Raw genomic sequence first — 26,134 nt, 5'->3', positions numbered from 1 at the left:
AATAAATAATAATTGCCATTATTAGTGTATAAATGGATATAAATAATTGCATTTAAATGATTCGCCAAAATCTGTTGCATGTAAATGATACTGTTTTAAACGTTATTGTTTTTTCATCAGAAAACCCGGTTTCCACGTCTACCTGCATTAGTTTAAATGGTACTTTTGCCACTCGCAATATGGCGGATGCGCTGACGTGTCGTGTCAACTGGGCAACACAGTGAATGCGGCGTCTGTCTATATATGTTTATGGTGAGGACCTTTTCTTTCGCTTTGGTCATTGATTTGTTCTGCTGACATGTGAGAGGCTGCCACCCACTGGACGTAAATGCTACTGTTACTGAGGACGTAGAATTAAGCCAGAGTGTATCTGCGACTAGACCCTTCAAGTTATTTACTGGTAAACTACTTGAAATTTATGCGCTGTAGGACTTGTTTCAATTCGCCGAGTGTACAACGGAAGACACACTCTGCTGATGGCATACATGGATGTGCTTCAGTTTTATTACAGTAGATTTACCATGTAATTTTCATTTAACTTTATGATATCGCCTATTTAACCTACAGAAACCATGCAATATGAATGTAACCTCAACCTACATATTTGTTATTAAGTTTTTTTTTTTAATACTTGATTAACATATCAGTGTTAGTGTGCGCAATGAGAAGACCCCCACCTGTACGCAGGGTATATTAATTTAGTTACATAGGGACGTTTTATTGACGGTCTCAAAGGACACTGTTGTTAGTTTCATGATAGCTCTGTATGTGTTGTGCTCGACCTGATCACAAGTAACTTTACACCGTGTGTCCACATCTACCTAAACAAATCGGACTTAAAGGAAATCGCACCAGAGTTAGAAAAAAAAAGAAACTGGTCCAAACCACATTTGAAAACGCCTTAAAATTTACCATGATCAGTCATTTACAAAATATGTTTAGATAGATAGATAGATAGATAGATAGATAGATAGATACTTTATTAATCCCAATGGGAAATTCACATTCTTCAGCAGCAGCATACTGATACAATAAATAATATTAAATTAAAGAATGATAATAATACAGGTGAAAAAAACAGACAATAACTATGTATAATGTTAAATATTAACGTTTACCCCCCCTGGTGGAATTAAAGAGTCGCATAGTTTGGGGGAGGAACGATCTCCTCAATCTGTCTGTGGAGCAGGACAGTGACAGCAGTCTGTCGCTGAAGCTGCTCTTCTGTCTGGAGATGACATTATTTAATGGATGCAGTGGATTCTCCATAATTGATAGGAGCCTGCTGAGCGCCCTTCGCTCTGCCACAGATGTTAAACTGTCCAGCTCCATGCCAACAATAGAGCCTGCCTTCCTCACCAGTTTGTCCAGGCGTGAGGCGTCTTTTCCTCTTAATGCTGCCTCCCCAGCACACCACTGCGTAGAAGAGGGCGCTCGCCACAACTGTTTGATAGAACATCTGCAGCATCTTATTGCAGATGTTGAAGGAAGCCAGCCTTCTAAGGTAGTATAACCGGCTTTGTCCTTTCTTGCACAGAGCATCAGTATTGGCAGTCCAGTCTAATTTATCATCCAGCTGCACTCCCAGATATTTATAGGTCTGCACCATCTGCACACAGTCACCTTTGATGATCACTGGGTCTATGAGGGGTCTGGGCCTCCTAAAATCCACCACCAGCTCCTTGGTTTTGCTGGTGTTCAGGTGTAGGTGGTTTGAGTCGGACCATTTAACAAAGTCATTGATTAGGTCCCTATACTCCTCCTCCAGCCCATTCCTGATACAGCCCACGATAGCAGTGTCATCAGCGAACTTTTGCACATGGCAGGACTCCGAGTTGTATTGGAAGTCCGATGTATATAGGCTGAACAGGACCGGAGAAAGTACAGTCCCTTGTGGCGCTCCTGTGTTGCTGACCACAATGTCAGACGTGCAGTTCCCAAGACGCACATACTGAGGTCTGTCTTTAAGATAGTCCACGATCCATGCCACTAGGTATGAATCTAATCCCATCTCTGTCAGCTTGTCCCTAAGGAGCAGAGGTTGGATTGTGTTGAAGGCGCTAGAGAAGTCTAGAAACATAATTCTTACAGCACCACTGCCTCTGTCCAAGTGAGAGAGGGATCGGTGTAGCATATAGATGATGGCATCTTCCGCTCCCACCTTCTCCTGATATGCAAACTGCAGAGGGTCAAGGGCGTGTTGAACCTGTGGCCTAAGGTGGTGAAGCAGCAGCCTCTCCATGGTCTTCATCACATGTGATGTCAGAGCAACAGGCCGAAAGTCATTCAGCTCACTAGGACGTGATACCTTTGGGACTGGGGTGATACAAGATGTTTTCCAAAGCCTCGGGACTCTCCCCTGTTCCAGGCTCAGGTTGAAGATGCGCTGTAGAGGACCCCCCAGCTCCGATGCACAGACCTTCAGCAGTCGTGGCGATACTCCATCTGGACCCGCTGCTTTGCTGGCACGAAGTCTCCTCAGCTCTCTGCTCACTTGCGCTGTTGTTATTATGGGTGGGGATGTTTTTCCTATGCTGGTATCAGCAGAAGGATGTGTGGAGGGTGCAGTACTCCGAGGTGAGAGTGAGAGTGGGTTAGGGTGGTCAAACCTGTTAAAAAAGTTGTTCATTTGGTTTGCTCTCTTCACGTCTCTCTCAATGGTGGTACCCCGCTTCGAGCTGCAGCCAGTGATGATCTTCATCCCATCCCACACTTCCTTCATGCTGTTATTCTGCAACTTCTGCTCCAGCTTTCTCCTGTACTGCTCCTTCGCCACCCTGAGTTGGACTCGGAGTTCCTTCTGCACGCGCTTGAGCTCATGCTCATGCTGATCACCGTCTTTAAAAGCCCTTTTCTTCTGGTTCAAAAGGCCCTTGATGTCACTTGTAATCCATGGCTTGTTGTTAGCATAGCAGCGTACTGTTCTTACTTACTTTAGTTAAATTTTAAGATTATTTTCTTAGAAGTCATAAGAAAAAGTTCTTTGTGGGTTCTGAATCCATTTAAACTTAATAAACAAATAAAGAATGATCTCTCTATGAATGAAGAAAATCTATCCTCGTCAATACTGAAAAACCTAAAGACGAATGTACTGCTTGATCAATTTCAGGAAAATAATCATAGTGACTGAGGACATTTAAGTGAGGAACATTCAAGTTCCTGCTCCAGTTTGCTTCTACATGCACTGCAACAAAACAAAAATATCAAAATTCACGAATTACAGAACCTACATCAAGGCTATATTCAAATTTTTACACCAGTTATCGATGATTTGTGTCATACAATGGAACAGTATTTATTATTGAATCTTTTTGCCTAAATATGCAGTGTATATACATATATTTATAAGTATTTTGATAAAAAAAATTTTCACATAACAAAACCTCACATTATTCCAGTATGGTTGCTGAGGTGTCATCCGTTGCATGACTGCATTCGGTTTGTTGTGTGGTGGGTGCAGCAACGCGCTGTAATCAGCGCATGCTCCCAACCTCTCTCTCTCTCCTAAATATTTTATCACTTCCTTTTATTTGAATTTTCATAAGGGATTCAATATCTTTTTTTTGTTTAGGGTTGCTGCCGTCGCTGTACTTTGTATATAAGAGCCAGATCGAATGTTATTTACTTATTTACATTAATTTATTTACTTACTTCCTACAGTGTAAAGTCACAAGTAGACTGCAGAGTTTCCTGTGTACATATACAAAGTACAGCGATGGCAAAAGTGTGATGTGCATTCTTGCTCCGATGTAGAACCGTCGTCATGATCTGAGTTCACCTCTGTTATAGTGCGTCTTTATGTGAAAACAGCAGTGTCAGATGGGAGTGCGGGGTGAGATCGTGAATGCGACTGAGAGTATAAAACTGAATAAAAGAAAAAAAACAAAGCTAACCTTTACAAGTATCATACATTTAAACCGGCTGTTACAGACTGAAATCAAATGTATGTTTTCATTCTAAAATAGTAAGAATAACAGCAGCTCACTTCTCAAAACGGACTCGTCCGGGGCCAAACCCATGAAGTTTTGATTACCAGTCAACAGCTGATATTGTTGCGCCACCGAAGCAGTCATAGCAAATGCGTGTCAATGTCGCACCCTAATGCGGGTTCACTTTCTGCAGTTATATTCTTGAATAGAAGCGCACTTGTTCTGTTATATTTGTACCTTTTGTGAAAGTGTTTATTTGATATTTGGAATTCAGGCTTAACACATTATACACTTAATGTCTACATTTTGTCAATTATTACTAAAACATGAAAAACGTTTCTGTTTTAACGAAGTATTTACTGTACATAGATTGTTGTAGACACGGAACACACATGAAATGCATGTGTTCCAAATAACGATATAGTATTTATAAAAGGTGTCATTTTGCTTGACTTCTCACTCTATACAACTCCAAGCAACTGACAAGCAGGTAAACAGACTTGAGCTGAGAAAACTGTGCGACGGTGGGGGATGTGATAGCAGGCTGCTTGCTGCTTATTGACACATTTACAGGACAAAAGACGCTGATGGAGAGGTGTGAAGCGATTTAAGGTGGGACGGATCTATGAGTTTTTTCGTAGGCTCTGGTAATTCTAGTGTTAAGAAACACTGGTCTATTGAAATACAGTGGCGTGCAAAAGTATTCAGTCCCTTTCACAATTTTCTGTCCTTGATCTCTTTCTGGATATAAAAGCACCCTTTGTAAGGGACATAGTCTTTGATGGACAATCACTGCAAAAATTAAAAGGAGCATTCTGCTGACATGAGAAAGTAATTGAAATGTACAGGGCAGGAAATGACTACAAAAAATATTGGAAGAGTTTGAATGTCCCATTAAGCACTGTGGGATCCATCATCAGAAGGTGGAAGGTTCATCACAACACCCACTCTCTTACTAGAACACGCTGTCCCTCAAAACTTAACATCAGAGCAGGTTGTTGACTGGTACGAGAGCGACTAAAAATCCAACCGTTACTCTCAGAAGTCTGCAATACGCCTTGGCTGAAACTGGAGTGAAGGTGCAGGGGTCCACAATTTCCCCATAAAACAGGCCTCTGCAGCAGAGTAGCAAGAAAGAAGCCATTAATAAAGAAGGTCCACATAAATGTGCATATGCCATTTGATACAAAGCATGAGAAAGACCCAGTTAAGATGTGGGAGAAGGGATCAGATGAAACCAAAACAGAACTTGTTGGCCATAGGTATGTGTGGTGTAACACTAACACTGCTTATGCCTCAAGAAACACTGTGTATCATACAGACCAATTTCACTCCTGAATAATGATGTTAAGATACTCTCAAAAATTATAGCTAGAAGGATGGAGAAAGTGCTGCCCTCGGTAATATCACAGGATCAAACTGGATTTATTAAAGGCCGACACTTATCTTCCAATCTCCAACGCCTGTTTAATGTAATATATTCACCAGCAAAGTCAAACACCCCAGTGATATTACTATCATTAGACGCAGAAAAAGCGTTTGATATGATTGAATGGAACTACCTTTTCACTGCATTGGAGAAATTTGGGTTTGGCCCGAATATTTGTGCATGGATCAAACTACTGTATACCAATCCAGAAGCTTCAGTTTGTATTAACAACATTTGTTCAGACTACTTTAAGCTAGAACGTGGCACCAGACAAGGATGCCCCTTGTCACCACTGCTGTTTGCAATTGCCATTGAACCACTGGCGGTTCACTGTCGAAATTCTTATCAGATAAAGGGGATTATCAGAGAAGGACTGGAACAGAACATTTCTCTATATGCAAATGATATGGTTTTATATATATCAGACCCAGAAAACACTGTGCTTGCAGCTTTAACAGCACTCACAGAATTTCAAAAGATATCTGGTCTCAGAATTAATCTGAATAAAAGTATACTCTTTCCAGTAAATTCACAAGCATATAATATTAGATTGGACACCCTACCTTTTACCATAGCAGATCAGTTTAAATACCTTGGGGTAAATATCACAAGTAAACATAAAGCTCTTTATCAACAAAATTTTGCCGTCTGTATGGAAAAAATTAAGCAAGACTTGCATAGATGGTGTATGTGTGGTGTAAAACTAACACTGCCTATGCCTCAAGAAACACCATACCTATGGTGAAATATGGTGGTGGCAGCATCAAGCTATGGGGATGCTTTTCATGTGCTGGCATTGGGAATTTTATTAGAGTTGAAGGGACAATGGATGGACACAAATAGCGCACAACATTGCAGGAGAACTTGTTCCAGTCTGCTATGAACTTACAACTTGGAAGAACATTCACTTTTCAGCATGACAATGACCATAAGCATAAGACCAAAGTGACACTGGAATGGCTCAGAAACAGAAAGATGAATGTTTGGAATAGCCATTTCAAAGCCCTGATCTTAACCCTAATGAGAATCTATGGCACTATCTGAAAACTGCTGTCCAGAGGCACCATTCCACCAACCAAGAGAGTCTCTATCAATTCTGCCAAGAAGAATGTGGAAGAATCCCTCCTGAACAATGTGCAGAACTGGGACATACTTACATACCCCCAAACAATTACATACTTACATACCCCCAAACAATAACTCTTTTTCCAGCAAAAGGGTTCTTGACAAAGCATTAATGTGCAGAGCTTGAATACTGGAAGCAAGCAAAATTTTTTGAGTTTTTCTTCTTCAGTTAAATATCTACATAGAATGGTTTATTTTGACTTTTGTAATGAACTTTTACAGCTTAACAACTCACATTAAAAATATGGAATGGATAAATATGTGCACAGATCTTTTGTCATGCTGAAAATTGAATAATTTTTGTATGTCTCTGTAACTCTTTCAATCATCTTTAAATTCTACCGTTCAGCTTCAACAGAGTCCAACAGAGTGTAATGACCGCAGTACCTATGAGGTCAGTTATGTAATGTCCCAACATCACGAAACGACCTCAACGTCAGTCACGTAACACCCATCGCATTAGACTATGATTAACATTAGGGCCCCGTTACACTATGGTTAAGATTAGGGTTGTAGGAGGGTTATGTCAGTCAAAGGGCGTTCTGTGATTGACGTTGTCTGCATTACCTGATCTATGTCATAGATATTACAAGCTACAACAGACCCTTCTCCTCAGCTTTCAACAATATCCACTCTGTAAGTGGATACTACTCTCAGCTTTCTTGAAATTTACTGAAAAGCCAAGCAAAATGACACCTTTTATTGGCTACTAAAAAGATTACAATATGCAAGCTTTCAAGGCAACTCAGGCCCCTTCGCCTGAAGAAGGGGTCTGAGTTGCCTCGAAAGCTTGCATATTGTAATCTTTTTAGTTAGCCAATAAAAGGTGTCATTTTGCTTGGCTTTTCTCTACATTCATAATGGCTAACACGGTACAACACCGTAGTACTACTTGAAATTTACTAGAACACTCCATGTCGCTAGATGGCACTGTAAAAAATTGCTATCCCCTTGTCTGGAAAAGCCGCTCTCCTTATTACAAACATTAGAACCGGCGAATATACTTCCGGAAGCTTTTCACAGCGCGAGATCGATACGACGAGGTAAAAGATGTTTCAGATTACTTTTTATAAGCAGAAATAAGAGGAGCATAGCGAATTATTTATTTGGTTTTGATGAGTTTAAACTAGAAAAATTGACACTTGCTGTTTTGTTTATTGTATTCATAGTAGTAATTGGCTGTGGAAAAGATGCTGTTTCATCCTCCCTCCGTTTACAGTATTAGTGTTCTGTATTTTATGCTGGGATTCACTCATTTGGCAGCAGTGAAAACGACATAGAATCCCCAAAATTGCTTTGTAACTCGAGTTATTGTTCGTTAGTTTTTTTTTTATTACTTCTTTGCACATTGTTGGTAATGCATTTTTTTTATTCAGTTCTTAAATTTTAGTTGATATTTTCCCTGATGCCCACTGGTCCCTACTTATCATTTTTAAAAATAATGCATTGACAAAACTAAATTATACGAAAAAAGTTTCTGTTAATCCCTCGGTCATCGTGGCGCTTAAATGTTTATCTGCCCCGTTGGTTTTGTTTTCACTTTCGCACATTGTCAAGGACGGCACGAATGAAACTGCTTAAGAATATTACTATCACGAAGTAACACATCTGTTAACTATACAATAGTCACGATTTACCTGAAAGGAAAATACAGGGTAGCAGACCGCAGCATCAGAATGCAGTATTCAGGATTTATTTTTATAATATCAATGGCCTTTTGCGTTGCTTTTGCCTATGTATCGAAAAGTTGCGAACTTACACCTGTGAAATATGAACGTACCGCTCGCATAATTGCATGGCTAAATTTGAATGATTTTTATTTGTATTTAGTAACTGATTTTTTTAACACTAATCTGCCAAATGCAGAGCACCATTGGTCTCATAGCTTTGATTAAGGCTGCTTCAGTTTAAGGAGTTGCTTGAAAGTGCCAGATTTCTGATCAGCCTAGGATTGATCGATTAGTCATGAACACGGTGATCTTCCAGCCCTGCAGGACTGTCATCCACTCACCCACTAGTGTCTGTTCCACTGGACGGAGGGTCTCCCCTAATAGCCTCCTCTTTTGATTTGCCCATTACTTGTGGAAGAAGTTTCTTGAATTTTAGGTGGGTAGCTAGTCAATGAGTGATCATTTTCAAAGAAAGATGTCTGGACTGGCAAGGTTTGGTGAAGCAGCATGAAAATCTAAAAGTTGAGCTGCTCAGACGTTTTTATTGAACTGAACTTAATTGCCATAGGACACAGTGGCTGTCCTACAGTCATACACATAACAAGGTAAATACAGTTAAACCTTGCAATATACAATACATGACACCATAATATACAGTGGCGGTGAAAATATATTGCACAAAATGTATAAAACATTAAATTGTGATGTTTAAAAGTTTCAGTGAGGTCATTTATGAACAAGTAGCAAAACATAACTAACGTTATATCATCTTCCATGTAATACTAATTGTCTTCAATAATTTTAAAATCTACACCAGTTTAAAAATACATCTTCAAATGTTCGACCCCATGTCTTTAAGAAAGAAAAATAAAATGGTGTTTTAATACAACAAAAGTAAAATAAATATGATAGTACAATGTACATATTTTTAAGTACTAGTTGTGTTATCCGGCTTCGTCCAGGAAATTCCTTAGGACAATGGGCCTCTGTTATAGTGCTGTTAATCTAATGTATCAGAAGTACTACATAACTGATTGAGTACTTTTCTGTACATATTTTTTTAAACAGGAGTTAATATTATTAGTTCTTAGCCATTACTTTTATGCAGCATACTCTACAATTACCCATGAGTAAAACATTTGTGCCATATCAGTTTTTTACATTTACTGTGGTTGTACAATAAATTGAATGTTTTAAACATTGCACAGTTAAGAACAGGTGAAAAGAAGTAATATTATAAACTATGTCCCAGTGAATGTAGAAGAACCAAATTACTGGCCGTGCTCTGTTTAGTTGATGGATTACTCCTTCTCATCTTTCCTTACTACTTCTACACAACATATTAGTCATGGGATGGTGAAGTTGGAGCACTGCGTTACACTAACATTCGAGTGTAGGTGTTAAGGGGCTACTCCTTGGTATGCTAAGAAACGTTGCTGGTACTCTAAGTAGAAATTGAAAGCGTTGCTTGTAGCAGCTCACTTAAAAGCACTGTAATGTCCACCTCCTCAACATTTTGTCTGTGAGCTGAGCTAAGCAAGCGTTTAAACTTACCTGGGCATGCTGTCACTTCTGGCTTGTATTTTACCCATGGGTTGAAGTGGGCTGGAACGCTGTACCACAATACAAGAAGTAAGAAGAAGCAAAGTAATTTAAAAGTATTTCCCTTACCTGTGAATCATTTTGTTAATTAAACTGCTTATTTCAAGTACAGCGATGGTGGGGACATACTCCACCTAAAAATGACTTTTTTTTTTTTTTTTTTTTTGTATGCTACCTACCTCATGAAATTTGTAGTGACGGCAGAGGAAAACATTTTAATCTCATGTTTTCATGGAGAAAGTACGTAGCAAAGATTCTCATTAGGACCAAATGGTCACCAGCGGTGGCAGGGAACAGTGTGAATTACATCTATGGAAAGGAGAAAAAATATTCTTATGTAACTCGTGCTGCCTAATCTGCATGTCTATTGTTCATTCGTTTGCACAGGATACTTGCATTTTTTGGGTTACATTTTATTAAAACTTTTGGAAAACATTGAATAAGATGAACAGGATAGGTGCATTTCCTTAATACTGTGCATTTGAATTGAAGATCTGCCTCTCCACCTAATTCATTGGTCACGAGTCCTGCTTTCAGTTCATATACACTGAATCATAGGAATGTGCCTTTCCTGTTTATCTTTTTTGTTGTTTTCTGGAAGCAGCATTAATAATATTTTAGAAAACAATGCATGCATTTTGTGTTTTTGTGCATACAAATTGATAACGGGGCATTTGAATTATGAGAGTTACTTGAACGTTTTTTTTTTTTTTTCTTTCCATGGTCTTTTTCACATCATTTGCTGTTGGCTAGAATGGGTCACCATTACTTTACATTTGGTCATAAATTGTTTTCTCTCATTCTTCATGAAAGCAAGATTACAATTTTTTCTTGGCCACCACTACAAAGTACATGGGGTAAGAACATAAAAAAAAATAAAATTTTAGGATGGAGTATTCCTTTATTAAGCTATTTTTAATATAGGAACATTGTAAAGGCTATGGCTGGTTTCTGTCACAGAAGGTTTTTATGCTGTTGACCAGTTTTGGTAACATCAAGCGCAGGTCTGCTTCTATGTTTAGCCTCTTCTATATTTATTTTTTTAAGGAAGGGCCGAGGTAACAGAATGATGCCAACTGCCCGAAACAGTAACTTTACGCTTTTGATATGAAATATAATGAACATTATAGTGAAAGGTTAGATGTGTTTATTTTATAATTACTACTTGTTAAACTTCATTTTCATATATTTTTATAGATTAATCTGGTAATCTCTAAAACTGTTCTGACATTGATGGTAGGTCAAACAAGTTTACCACAAAACATGAATGTCAGATTTGGAATGCATGGTTAAAATCCCTTCCTGTAACCTTAACATTGATCTTAGTTATTGCTTTTATTTCCTCAACTGTTGCCCAGCATTTTATCATGCTTTCATTATTCTTTATATTCTGTCATGTACCACTTAGTAATTGCTTCTTTACTATTGGGTTGAGAACTCTCTGTCCAGTTCATTGAATCATACCTAATTCTCTTGGTCGGCTTTGGGCATGGTTTGGCATGTAGTAAAACTGAACTTTTTTGCATGAATCACTAAGTTCCATTGTGTGAGGTCCTTGAGTCTCAATCAAAAGAGAATTTTGTTGAGTTTATGGAGCCTCATTGCATGGAACTACTTAAAATATTCAGTATTATGACATAATAATAAACAATTTCATCAGAGTTAGGTATGCTCTGATCAGCTTTTTTAGGACCAATGCTTGTTATAAAAACTGGCCAATCTGATAACTTTTTTTTTTCCTTTAAAATTTATTTATTTTTTTTAAACATTTTCCACTAAGTTCCTGTATAACCAGCCATGTAAGTTTTATGTTCTATTTTAAATTCGGATTTTTATAATTCTACTGCAGACCACAAGTGTTATCTATTTATTTTTGTTAACAAAATAAAATTCTGTACATGCATTGTTGAGTGATGATAAAAAATGCAAAATTAAATAATATCCCTTTAAAATTAGCTTTTTTAAACTAATAAAATATGTACACTAAGTATTAACCTTATGACATGCAAGAAAATAAAATTATTATTAAAAGCCACAGTTCTAATAAAATGTTCAGAAGATGTTTGTCAAGACGATACAAGGCTAACATATTTAATAAGTTTATGCATAAAATACATAAATTTAGCTCTTAAGCTAACAAACTTATTGTTTACTAATATTTTTTTTTCCCAATAGCTTAATATTCAAGGAATGTTAATTATTAATTTACTTAATTTGCCATGCACATTGCTGATTTTTGAAATCTTTGCCATGGTTTGTTTAAGCTGTTAATTTACTATTATTATTATTTTTTTTTACAAGCTTTTTCAAACATCTGGATAAACAATGGTGAGTATTTTTTTTTGTTGAATTCTGTTTTGCTATTGAGCCACACTAGACCCTTATGGTAGCTCATTAATTTTTACCTCTATTTTACTACTTTGCTTCCCCCTTTGACATCCAGTAACTGAAACCAGGGAATTCATTCTTTGACATAAACAAAAACATCAATTATTTTTTTGCTTATTTAAATTATGTGTTCATCAATTTAACAATTTAATATTGAGAATGTTGAAAAATCATCATTAAAACTAAGTAACAAAATATTTGTAATGTTACGTGATCAAGTCTTGGTTTTCTTCTTTTTATTTTGTTAAGAGTAAATTATGTGAAGTTGTCCAGTCAACATGCATTTTATCCTAGTAATGTAATAAATAAAATGTAAGTTCTCTTTAATTGCATTGATATTTTTGCTAGTATTTTACTCTTCTTCCTGATTTTTACTGTTGTTGTGTGGATATTTTTTCATTTCAGTCTCGAAGGTATGATTCCAGAACAACAATCTTTTCCCCAGAAGGCAAGTATCTTTCTGTGGATATTTTCTTGAGGTTTTCCAAAAAAAATTGTATCCAAATTTAATTCCAGTAGCCTGCTAAATATGGAACTGCGCTGTTGCTTGAGCGGCTAATGAATGGTTATCTGTGTCACACACCTAACATTACTGGCACTTACTGCTGCTATGTGGTTGGATCTTAATTGGTTAATCTAATTTTAAAGTAAAAAATGTTGAAGTGAAATTCTTACTTTCATTTTAGCCAGCATATTTTCTAATCTACTTATTAGTTTGAACCAAAACTAAACAAGCAACTGTCTTTTAGGTCGTCTTTATCAGGTGGAATATGCTATGGAAGCAATTGGTCATGCTGGCACATGCCTTGGGATCTTAGCAAATGATGGAGTTTTGCTAGCAGCCGAGAGGCGCAACATTCACAAATTGCTCGACGAAGTGTTCTTTTCAGAGAAAATATACAAACTTAATGAGTAAGTTACCCTTGTTTATTCATTACCCAAGAGTAAATATCCTGTTAATGAGTTTTAAAGACTATTAACTAAGAATTAAACAGCATTGAAATGGTCATCCTAGCAAGCTGATTTTTATGGGTAATGTTATAGCCTTGGGTAATGTTTGTGTGGATCAGTCTTATATATTCTTTTAATGCTATTCCTAAACCTCATTTGCTTTTGCCATGAATATTTCTGCAAATTGACTTCTCTTTAGTGTTTAGCAAAACAGGCAAGTTTCAATTTGCACATTGTTTTGTGAAATTGACACAAAAATCGTTTTTGCTGTCAATTCTGCAATTGTGAAATGTTAAACTCATTAAGTAGTTTTCTGTGATTTTAAAGTTGTTGTTTTTTCTTTGTCTGGAAATCAAGGAATAATGCTTCCTATGGCCACTGTTACACTCCTGTATTTACCTGCGTTCTTTTGTGCAGTTGCATAAAGCATATGATGTGTAAAATCAGTTCTTGTAATGTCTGGAAGCTGACAAGAGTCTTGAAGGGCAAACCAGGAGATAGACAAAGGGTCCAAAATCTGTAGTTCAAAAATTGCTGAAAACAACGAAACCAAATTGTGAAATGAACATCGAAGTCTGAAGGTCAAAACGAAAGTCAGGAACCAAAAGATGAATTCAGAAAGACAGAAATATTAGCAACAGGTTTAGCAAAAGTAGTTTGTTTTTTTAATTATTTATTATCTGCAGCTCGGATAAAGACACAAAAGTGGATGCAATTTAAACCTACCACTGCATTTAGCAGCAAGTGATGAACCTGGAGGACACTCCTGCAAGTGATGGGAAAGTTTACAGTGGCAGCTGGAACAAGCTGCGATATAATTATAAATATAATAAAGGAACTAATCACCTTCTTATTCAAATGGCACACATTTCACTGAAACTGCAACATGGTTTATTTTTCAACTACTTTTTATACTTTCTTCCTTCAATCTCAGTATATATTTCCTCTCACTTATGTTATTTATCTAACTAAAAGATCCGCTACTAATAATAATAATAATAATACATTTTATTTATATAGCGTCTTTCCCATGCTCAAGGCACTTACAGAATATAATAAAGAACGGCAGAATATACAGTATATAGCATTGTACAAACCAGATAAATAAATAAAGAAGATTAAGACAGTAAATTCTGAAAAAAAACAGACAACATAATGCACACTGTTCACATTTTCTTACCGTGTAAGCTTTCCTTATCAACACACAGTCATTTGTGCGTCTTACAAACTAGGACGTAAAGTGCACAATCAACATCTTATTTTCCTCCTCCTTAAATATGGTGTTGCACTCAGCCATTTCTATCACAAATTCCTGAATATTCTCACACTCTAATATTTCTGGGGGCTTAAAGCTAAAGCCCCCATAAACTTTCTCATAACCATCAGCACAGGCTCCAGTATGCCCATTCATGTCATCAAGCATTATTGCTTTCCCCTGATGTGGCCAAGACGTCACCTCCAACAACTTGTCTCTCTTTATTGCTGCTGTAAAACTGTATGACATACAGTATGCCAAGAATATATTCATCAGTCATAAATCATCAATTATTGTAGCAAATACAAAATGCTTATTTAAACTTTTCATCTCCACTGCTTTGCCAGCCCATTTCTCAGACACAGATACATTGCCATTACTTCTATTCTTCCGGAAAAACTTGTAACATCCTCTATTCCATCTAAGAATTCTAACACCTTTATCTTTCCACCTCGTCTCCTGTATGTACCACACTTTTGTTCTCGTTCTACTCAGCATGTCCACCACTTTGCTTGATTTTTATTTATCATCATACATCCAATATTCCAAGTCATAATCCTTATACTCTCTCCTTAATACCACTTCCTCACATCCTCTCCTTCATTTCCTTTATCACCAAACCAGCCTCTGTGCGGTACATATGAAACTATCATGAATTATATTTCTTTTGTTTATTGTTTGGCTAGGTTCTCCAAGTTTCTGTTTGACATAGGCAGGTGAGGGCATCTACAGACTACTTTGCCCATGCTTTGTAATTCTCATTTTTAAATGTCATCATGGGGAGGTATTGAAGCAGAAATTTTAATGGTCTTCATGATGGCAATTTTTGCTTTTTACAACTAGCAAGAGGGACGATAATCTTATTTTATCCTCGGATTACAGGGGTTAACAGTCACTGTCGTCGTATGTTGAAAAATTCGGACGTGAGTGTTGGTAGGCTTTGTGCACTAGGAATCAGGTTACCGGAACTTACAATATTCTATAACATTTCCATAATTATCTACTGCTCTGATGCTGATCTTTCTGATCATAAAATAGGTCATTACGATAGCAATTGACAAGAGGAATGCATAATTAATTGCAGAATTATGGCATTTAAGGGTTCCTCTAAAGTGCCTCTTTCTATTCCATAATATGGCTCAAAAACTAATCGGCGCATTGTCATCTCGTAACAGGCTTAAGTTTCATAATTTGGTATTTTTCCACCCAGCTGTTTTAGCTCTGGATCGACCTGAGGAAACTGTGACACATACACATACACGCGCACGCACACACACACACACACACACACACACACACACACACACATCATCGCAATATCTGTTTTTGGTATCTGGAGACCCTAAAATGTTTAGATCTGTCGAAAACCAGAGATCACATTTTTTGATGAACCTAAAGCTTTTGCTTGTCCCCCATAGACAATAGGTTATGGTAGGGGAGGACACAAAGCAAAAAATTTGAAACATGTCATCCAAATTAGTGTTGGGCAGTTCACTGAAACAAAGAACATGTAGTTGAAAACCACAGAAGTTTATTGATATCACAGAGACAGAAGGGAAATATGGTGGTGGACTGCTAAGGAAGAGATGGCAATTGAGAAAGAGGAGAGATCCTGTAAGGAGTATCAAAAAACAATGGCAGAAGGTGACAGGGTGCGCTATAAGGAAGCGAAGTCGAATACCATGAGCAGTTATAAAAGTACAAGAAGGTAAGGGAGAGACATGAGTTTGCAGGAGGCTGGGGGTCAGACCCAGCCGGGATGCCTGGAAGGACCGGGAGGTGGTCTATACGTCCCCTGGACCACGAGGGGGCAACCGCCCTGGATCTTGAGGGGACCATTGGAAAGGAGCAAGCCCATTGGGGCCCGTGGCCACCCCCAGGGGGCGCCCTGAGCCTCATGGAACCCGGGAATCAAACACTTCCGCCACACTTGGGAAGGTGGAGGAAGATCTTTCCAGGGACGCCCGGAGTGCTTCCGGGTGCAAGGGCAATACTCCCGCCACACCAGGAAGTGCTGCCAGAAGAGTGTCATCAGGCACCTGGAGCACATCCGGGTGGGAATAAAAGGGGCCACCTCCTTACAATCAGGGTGCGAGAGTCGGGAGGGGGAGTAGGACGAAGCTCCTGGGAGGAGAGGAAAGGCAGCCCACAGCCATTGAGAGAGAGGCCCATGACGAGGGTGATTGGTGCTGGGAGCACTGTGTGCTGTGTGGGACTTTATTTGTGCTTAATAAGCGTATGGTTTTATAAATTGCTGGTGTCAGTCTGATGGTGTTCGGACCCAAGCTCACAATATATATAATATATAAAAAAAAAAATATATGTGCGTGTATGTGACATAAGACATATGTATTTTGTTGCTTACTTCTTTATGTATTTATTTCTTCTTTACTTTTGCCAGTGACACCACACGCAACACGAATTGCTCTTTGAAAAGTTTTTGTTTCAAGGTGTACTTCATGTTGTGTAAAGTGATAATTAACTGAATAATAAAATAAGCAAAAAAATACACATTTCATGTCACATTTAATTACTTATGCACACTTATTTTGTTTATCACATTTTGCAATGCATTTGTTTATTTGCATACATGTTTTGTTGTAAAAGCTCCTCCATAAGTTGTAGAAGGAACATGACTCATAAGGTTGGGATTAAGGATATCGGGTAGAAGTACATGGAGAAGATTTAGGAAAAAAGTGGGATAGTGATTATATATAATAAAAAATGAGAGTAATTGAACTGCAACTTTTTTTCATAACTATGTGTGGAGGGAGGATTTCTGATGATCTGAAAAGTGTGCTCATTCCAGCATACAAAGGAAAGGTTGATTCATTGGAACGTGAGCAGGTAATGAAGGTGGTTGAGACAGTGAATCAGTGATCAAGTGAAAGTTTGGTTCCATGCAAACATTTAATTTTCCAGCAACTAGCTGGAGCTGAAACATGCCTCATTATTGATAGGTAACAAGGACCTATGCTGTGCTGTAGCCTTTAACACCCGTTTTCCTATACTTTAGTGCTTTATTAGGGAGCTGTGGGACTTATGTTGTGGCATGTGTGTTATGTAAATGCAGTTGAAAGAAAGTTGCTCATCATTTTATGCCGTGCTTACTGTTAATAGTCTTCCATAATTAAGGCCACAAATACTTGCCAATTATTTTGTGTCATTTGAATTACAAATGTTATTAAAGGAAAACTGTACAGTTATACTTCATGTATTCTGTAGTTTGCAGATGGGTGATCTTTAACTTTTTCAATTTAAATTGTCTTCTGTTCAGCAATTCCTACTTTACTCAACCTCTACCTCCAAAGGTGGTCCTCACAATTGAACAGCAATTTGTATTTACACTGGCTCTTCAGGAAAGGCAGTGCTAATGCAGCAAGTGGAACTTCATTTTTCTTTCTCTTTCCTTATAAGTGATATATGTATCACTGCAACAACTTCTGCTTTACGTATCCTATGCATACTTATGTGAACATCTGATAGCATGGCTTCTATTTAAAACTTGCTTTCAGTTTTCTGCTTAATTACAGTTATTTACTTGGGTTTATAAGTATACCTCTGAGTACTCAATAAGGAGCAAGTTGCAAATCCACAATTTACTAGGATCTACTACATATTTAAACACCTATTTAATAAAGACTTATTTTAAAAACAGTTTTCTTTTTACAGTGATATGGCTTGCAGTGTAGCTGGAATAACGTCTGATGCAAATGTATTGACAAATGAACTGCGACTCATCGCTCAGAGGTATGACATTTGATTTTCTTCTACATATATCACATGTTCTTTTACATCAGTTCAAGTTCCTAGATGTGTAGTTGTCTTTGTCTGTTCAGCTGTATATCATTGTAATGGTCCCTTAAAGATTCACTGTTCCAGAAATCCTGGTCTTGTGCACTTTGACATCAACAATGACAAGAACTATGTGTAAGTTTTATAATGAAATTATGGGGTTCTTGCAGATGCTAGCATTTTGAGTTCTGCTTTTGGTTTGAGCTTCTTGGGGTGGCTTGCCTGGACAAGATGGCAGTTGTTAGAAATGTTCTCCACTTGTAGATAATCTTCAGGGGCCTCATGTATAACGCCGTGCGTAGAACTCGCACTATAACATGGCGTAAGCACAAAAGCGGGAATGTGTGTACGCACAGAAAAATCCAGATGCAAGAATCTGCGCATACGCAAACTTTCACGTTCTTCCACTACATAAATCCTGATCAGTGTGAAATGTAATGCACGTGCACGCGCCTTCTGTCCTGCCCCAACTCCTCCCAGAATTATGCCTCTTTGAATATGCAAATCGATATAAATGGCCTTCTGTGAAAAGACAATGGGGAAAGCACGGAGGAAAATATAAGAATTTCAGCGAATACCAAGTGGAGGCAAAGGAAAAACATACTATTTGTTGGTTTAAACAGTGGTATAATCTACAAAAGAAAATTGATCGAGTGACACTGTGTCGGAGAAACTCGAAAGCTGAAGTTCACAAAGTCGCACAGTGCCCGAAATAAAAAAGAAGTTGTCACATATCAAAGTCGCCATGAAAAGGCGACTCGTAGCAGACCGTCTGAGAGTCATATGAAAGCTTATTAGGGTACAGAGAAAAAAATAGGCACACAGTGGGGAAAAAAGCACGAAATGTCAACTTTAATCTCGAAATTACCACTTTAATCACGTAGTTTATTTTGTCATTAAAGTAGAACATCGTAAACTTCATCTTAAAATCATTTATTTTACTAGTTTCTCAAATCCCATCGTAACTAAAGTAGGACACTTCATCTTAAAATCATTTATTTTACTAGTTTCTCAAATCCCATCGTAACTAAAGTAGGACGTTAAATGCTTTGTTCTGTGTTTGATCTTCTATGTGCTCTATGTGTGTGAATCACTACGTGCTTCCGTTCTTTCTCTTTCTCCGACAGGACACAGAATCCATTACATTCGTGATATTACAGCTCTCTGAATAAGTAAAATACTGAGATGTATACATGATATCTTTTTCATGATGATAGGAATGAAAGCATGTTATTAAACATGGGAACACGGTGGTGCAGTGATTGTTCATATCTCACGCAAGAGGCTTGCTGCGCCATGCGCGACCTTCGATGAAATAATTTATTACAGAAGTACTGTCTCTTTCAAACGTACTAACCTCCAATTCCTGTCCTTACTTTTCTTTCTCCAAATATCCAATCGCCACACAATCAGCTCTGTAATAGACGTTAAGCCATCTGTAAGCTTAGAACGCCAATTCTTCAAAACTTTTAAGGAACATTGAAATATCTTCGTAGTACATGTTTAATTATTCTATCTGTCTATCCTTCCAGTGTCGCGTCAGCACTAGCAATAATACATTGCAAGGCAGGAGCTATCCATGAACTAGCTAGCGCTGCGGCACAGTGTCCTCACATGTTTAATTGTTAACAATACTGATTATTTAAATGAAGTTAAAGTTTTATCTGTATACTATAAGCAACATATTTTGCTGCATTTCATCGTAAAAATGATATCGTCATCATACGTGCTTTATAAAGTGGCGCAGGTTGTGCAATATTATAACTGTAGTGCAAGTTTACAGTGGGGTAATTGTACTTATAAGTACAAACAGTTCTACAAGGAGCACTTGATTGAGTGCGTTTATAGTTCTTGGGATGAAACTGTTTCTGAAACGCGAGGTCCGTACAGGAAAGGCTTTGACGTGTTTTGCCGAGGCTGAGGTAGTGTGTACTTGAAACTGTATACCGATAATTCTCTTTCCGATCAGCTGCTGCTGTGATTCCCCACTCAGATACAGTGATATAAATACTCCGAGTGGTGCAGTGAGAGTAATATGGAAAAAGATGATCCGCTGTGGCAACCCTTAACGGGAGCAGCTGAAAGAAGGACAAGATGCAGTGAGAGTAACAACGCTAAAGCAGTTATGGTATTTGGAATACTATGGCTATTCCCTGGACCATTATATTGCTACAGGTTAATTACAATCAGATGCATTACACTAATAAACAATATGAAGTTAATTTCAGTGTATTTATAAAGCTGCGTCAGGAATGTGGGTTTAAGAAAGAAAGGGTAACCACACAGGAACAGTAGCACTGCTTTGACGCTGGGTGCCGCCAGTCTGTAAAACCGAGCGGAGAAATTGTGTACACCAGGGTATGAGGTACCGTGGAAATGTGCGTAGCTTTACGCCAAGTTTAGGTTTTATACATCGCGTAATTTGAGTGTGGAAACGTTCGTATGCAACATTTCTGTGCGTACGCACCGTTTATACATGAGGCCCCAGGACTGTGGAATGGTTGATTTCCTGTTATTTGGAGGTAATTTTAAATCCAATCCCAAACTAAAATAAATCAATATTTATCTTTCTGAAGGGCTCAGAGAGAACTAGGCATGGTGAAACTTCAACAACAAAGAGCAAACCAAAAAAAAAAATTTAAAGGTTTAAATAAGACAGGTTCAGACAAGATCCTGTCTAATGATGCTCTAATCTAAGCTGGTGCACCTACTTCGAACTTTAGGTATTTGAACTACTAATAAATGAAGAGTTGTACTTAATTTTTCCACTTGCGATAATTGCATTTGTTTATTGTAATTTATAGAGTGGACTGCAAAATGTAAATTTGGCATGAAGATCAAATCTTAATAAGTCCACATATGTTAATAAAGAAAAATGTTTAATGTTGTATTTACCTTTTTTGACATGAGTGTAACTTGGTGCAATCCACCATACCTTCTTTTAAAAAGTTTTTTAGGACTCGTCATCACCGTTCGTCTTCCTTTCTTAGCCCTCTGCCTTCCATTCTCATCAAACCTGCATTCTGTCTTCTTAACACTACTTGTTCCCTAATGAGTTCCTCCTAGAATTCAACAACGTATCTTTTGAGCCAGCCATATGCTAGAAAAATATAAAGAATTTCCTCCTCCACATTTCCTACAAGCTTATGTTCTTCATCATATACTTATTGAGGGAAAAACTAACGGCTGAAGGTGTCACTTGATATTTAAAAAAAAAAAAATTATCATTTTATTCAGTAGGGGCTCAATAGCCAACCAGAAAACTGCATAAGAGGCCTAGGTAAATGAAGAAGGGCAGTTTATTTTAGCACACAAGCAGACACGGAAAGAATTACATATTAAAAAAACCCAAAAAAAACCACTAACAGAATTAACAAAACTAATGCCTCTTTGGGCTTCTGTGAAAAGTAGTGTCCCTTTGTGGCCTCATGGGGTAGCTGTGTACTTTTCCATCTAAAGTACTTTCATCCAACTACCTTTACTCACTAAAACATCAGCTCTTTTTCTTGCTAAGCAAGGTGTTAACCATCACTCCTCCTCTTTATCTGAACCCCAGCCCTGACGTAGTTTTGATTGAAGCTGGGAGTTAATTTTCAATGGGCCAAGCCCTGCCCTAAAGTATGGGCCTCATCCCCTATTCAAGCGAACAGTTTTGGCCCTTAAACTCCACGCCTTCTCTTCTGATTGCAACTTTTTTTTGTTAGTTTAGTATAGTCATGATGTATACTAGAATTGGACAGAGCTATGCCAACATTTTTGTTGATGTTCTTGCTTTAGTAACTGCAGTTTTTAGGTGTCCACAGGAATAGTGATACAGTTATAAATCGCACTTGACGGGACGGGACTCTTTCACTACTTATTTAAATGTTTAAACTGTCCAAAGATATGCCTAGTCATTTCTACCTTTCTAAATAGCACAAGTGTTTGTGTGTGATTATGTCTGTATGCCCCCTTTATGGACTGGAAAGGTGGGCAAGTACACTTCTGTTAATTCTGTCAAGGTGAAACTGGTGCATTCAGAATTGTTTAATTACAGAAAATTAGAAGGTTTTAAAATCATGACATGTTTGTTTGCCGTTTCCAGTTATGAGTATAGTTTCCAATTTTAAGACAGTTTTAACAGTAAAATTGATAACCTATGCAGAAAAAGTCCGCTTCAGGAATTACTCAAAATAGTAAATCACTCTCCTAGGTAAAATTAAAAAAGAAAAAAATAGAACATTTTCTTCAGATAATATACATAGTTAGAATGTTGCATGAAACTTCAAACCTGCATGAGTAGTATTTCATGTTCATGAATAATTTACCTTTACCATATAAATAGGATTTGTTCATCTCTTACATATATATTTCTCTTTTGGTTCGTCCTGCTTCCTGTTCAAAATCATTTCTGCCCACACGCAGCTGACACGGTATTTCTCGATTGCTATTCGTCCTCTTCCAAACCCTTCCTCACACTGTCTGTGGCTCCTTTTCAAAACCGGTCCCGCCCACACGCAGCCGACACGGCATTTCTTGATTCCTATTCCTGCTCTTCTAAACCCTTCTCCACACTGCCTGAGGTCTCCCATACACTCCCATGCCACTTTTCTCGATTCCTATTCCTCCTGCAACAAAACTTTTCAAACGCGAACCTCACTTGCTAAATACAAGAAAAGGCATTCTTCCCAACAACTATATGAGTGCCAGAAATGCAATAAGAAGTTCACTACACAGGATTGTCTGACTAAACACAACAAAACTCATTCACAACTCTTGCAATGCGACATCTGCAAAGCAATGTTTCCAAACCAATGCAGTCTCAGCAGACATACACACAATCCTCTTCCCGATACCACAGGTGGTACTTCACCTAATTTCTGTCTTCCCATCCAAGAGTACAACATTTGGACTCCAGACCAGCAGTGCAAACACTGTCATGCACTGTACTGGCCTGCTGAGCGTAATACATCCAACAAGTACTCGAGGTGCTGCCACAACGGTAAAGTAGCTTTACTTTACCACCTTTGTGGGAGCCACCTGTGTCTTTACAACAGCTTCTTACACAGCAAACATCAGAAGCTAACAATTATCGTGAACACATTTGAGAATACAACTCTTCTCTAGCGTTTGCTTCCATGGGTGCACAGATAACTCAACCTCCTGGCCACGGACCGTACTGTTTTAAAATACACGGGCAAATTTATCACCAAATCTCTCCACTATACGCTAACACGTCTATCTCTCCAGGTTATGGACAGTTGTATGTTTTTGACACAGCACAAGCTACTGAAGTACGCTTACAAAATAAAGCCAACTCTTCATGCAGCGAAAATTTACTTCTCCAGCTAGATGCCATGCTCAGAACCATCAATCCCTTCGCTAAATCATACAAACACATGCATGAAATCACTCAGTCCAATCCAACAGCATCTGTACAAATGGTTTTCAAGGAAAACCCTAGGCAGGATTTACGACGATACAATGCCCCGACATGTCACACCGATGTTGCAGCGATTTTTGTCGGAGAAGATGGCGAACTGCCTGCTGAAAGGGACATTTGCATCTATCCCATAGGTAACTCCTGTAAACAGATTTCCACTCTGAATATGAATTGCAATCCTATGGTTTACCCACTTTTATTCCCTTATGGAGACATTGGCTGGCACAAAGATTTACAACATGTTACAGATAAAAGAACCACCAAGCGAATAAGGCTTACTCAATGCCAATTTTACACGTACAGATTAGCAATGAGGAATACATTTAGTATTTTGCACTCCAGTGGCAAACTATTCCAACAGTACGTCGTAGATGCTTATGTTAAAACAGAGGGCGCGCATCTCAACTATCTTAGATTACATCAACAAGATCTGTGCGTGGAACAATACAAAGGACTATCAGACGCACTGCAAGCAAACGCTGATTACAGTATCTGTCGCCTCCACCAAAACACCTATTCACAACTGCGTCTTTCAAGAAGTATTTATTTCTTCTTGATTTCTGAATTCCTTTCTCACCGTTTTCTGTTCCTATTCTTACACTGCCGTATGCTACGGCGGGCGTCGGCTAGTATGATTTATTTTAACAAACATTTGTTGCTTTTAACAGTATAATACCATTGCATATATGTAGAGAAAATTACCATTCCAAAAACTGAATATTCACACGATATTTCAGTGGTCTACGATTAATAATTCAGACATTCACGATTAGTTTTAACATTTACACTTTAATTCTAAGTGATCTCCTGGGGATGGGGTAATGTGGAAAGGATTTTTCAATAGGCCTTACTAAATTAAATTTATTAGGAATACAGTATTTCAAATAAAATGGTTAACATTTGTCTTAGAAAATTGAATATGCCCGTTTCAAATAAAATTGCTTTTTTGGAAAAAGGAATTGTGCATAACAATGTTATTTTTTCTTAAAAATATTTTTCCATCTAATTCTCTAGGTATTTACTGCAATATCAAGAGCCAATTCCCTGTGAGCAGTTAGTTACAGCTCTATGTGATATCAAACAGGCTTACACCCAGTTTGGAGGTAAACAAATATATTTCAGCTTTCTTACAACCTAACTGTGAGTTCCAGGAATGTAACAATTGTGAGTTTGCCCAGGGATATTGTTGTGAACTTATGGGCAGTTTTTATTATTAGTTCACATACTGTATGTTATAGTCTGTTGCTCATGCTGCCCTGAGTTGGGTTAAGCAGGTTTGGAAATGTCATGTTGTACGTTTTATTTCTGCAGTAAATGTTTTGTAAAGTTGATGATCAGGGTTTGCGGTAAGATCAAAATATAATACCATGATATTTTTAGGCATTCTGTTTATAATTAATTTTTGAATGCATTTTTAAAATTTTATTCCTGTGCATGATAGAAATAAGCTTTAAAATTCTAGTGAAACCAAAATAGTGCGTGAGTGATAAAGATGCTAGCCTTAAGAAGCAAGCAACCTTGCTTACATCTATCAATTACTTTAAATCATGTTTATTTTATTGCATATGTATGCAATTGTGGTTTGTCCTTGTGGTTATCTTTATATATTGTTTATAAAACCTGTGCCTGTTTCAAGTGTGTTAATCAGAGCTCTGTTATAAAAATAATTTCTCCAGAGATTACAGGTAGTTTATGTTATTGCCAAATCTTGGAAGTCATTTCTTATATATGTGACCGACTGCCTAACAGCAGAAAAAGGAGTGGGTATTGCGGCTACCATGGGTTCCGAAATTAATTGAGATGTATGAAGAAAAGCATTTCTTCTGTTTTTCAAAGAAATATTCCTGCCATTAGACTGACTGATCCAGTCCTCTTTACCCCCTTACCTTTTATCCCAGAGGTACCTTTTCCCACTGCTAGTGCCACGCACATTCTCATTCCCGAGTTAACTTGTCTAAAGGGAACTGCAAATATAGACAAAGGGCGGCTGTTAAAACAGGCTTTGCAGCAGTAGGTTAAACTGAATATGTGCTGTTGAAGAATAAAGACCGTGAAGGATAAAGTGATTTATTGTGTTATAACAGTGAGAGTTCTTCAGTGAAGGCATTATAGATTCAAGTAATGGTGAAGCATAGGAGGGTGACGATTTTGCACAAACAGTAAACACTAATGACACTTCTGAATGTGTGTGGTATAACGAAAGTGCTGGACAACTTTCAAAGATGTTGTTCACTGATCTTTGGGGCACAAGACAGATGTAGAAGATACAGATGATCCCTTACAGAATACCAGGCTGCACATGTAGTCTGATGTCAGTTACTTGTGTGGTTCATTTATGTGCAAGTTACCCTATCTATCTAAATATTCACTAAGAGTTTTTTTTTTTTTTTTTTTTTTTTTGCATATTTGTTATCTTTTCAGGAAAGAGGCCTTTTGGTGTATCTTTGTTGTATATGGGTTGGGATAAACATTACGGATTTCAGCTTTACCAGAGTGACCCTAGTGGAAATTATGGAGGTTGGAAAGCTACTTGCATTGGAAATAACAGTGCTGTAAGTGTAAAGTATA

General features: G+C 37.8%; 2 protein-coding genes across 2 annotated transcripts in view; both read left to right on the top strand.

The window, feature by feature from the left end:
• ubl7a (ubiquitin-like 7a (bone marrow stromal cell-derived)) overlaps positions 1-26,134 on the top strand; it is a 1,205,533-nt gene that overhangs the window by 877,289 nt on the left and 302,110 nt on the right. The window lies entirely within an intron of this gene.
• psma4 (proteasome 20S subunit alpha 4) overlaps positions 7,422-26,134 on the top strand; it is a 30,139-nt gene continuing 11,426 nt past the window's right edge. Inside the window, exons 1-7 of the mRNA XM_028823034.2 lie at positions 7,422-7,526; positions 12,057-12,083; positions 12,549-12,591; positions 12,893-13,055; positions 18,022-18,099; positions 24,581-24,669; positions 25,988-26,118. Coding sequence (XP_028678867.1) covers positions 12,081-12,083; positions 12,549-12,591; positions 12,893-13,055; positions 18,022-18,099; positions 24,581-24,669; positions 25,988-26,118 — 507 coding nt within the window. The 5' untranslated portion in view covers positions 7,422-7,526; positions 12,057-12,080. The remainder of the gene's footprint in view (positions 7,527-12,056; positions 12,084-12,548; positions 12,592-12,892; positions 13,056-18,021; positions 18,100-24,580; positions 24,670-25,987; positions 26,119-26,134) is intronic.

The sequence above is a fragment of the Erpetoichthys calabaricus genome, chromosome 17 (genome assembly GCF_900747795.2).
Source record: "Erpetoichthys calabaricus chromosome 17, fErpCal1.3, whole genome shotgun sequence".
Lineage (NCBI taxonomy): Eukaryota > Metazoa > Chordata > Cladistia > Polypteriformes > Polypteridae > Erpetoichthys > Erpetoichthys calabaricus.
Note: the sequence above shows the minus strand (reverse complement) of the source record. Positions and strands in the feature narration are given on the sequence as shown.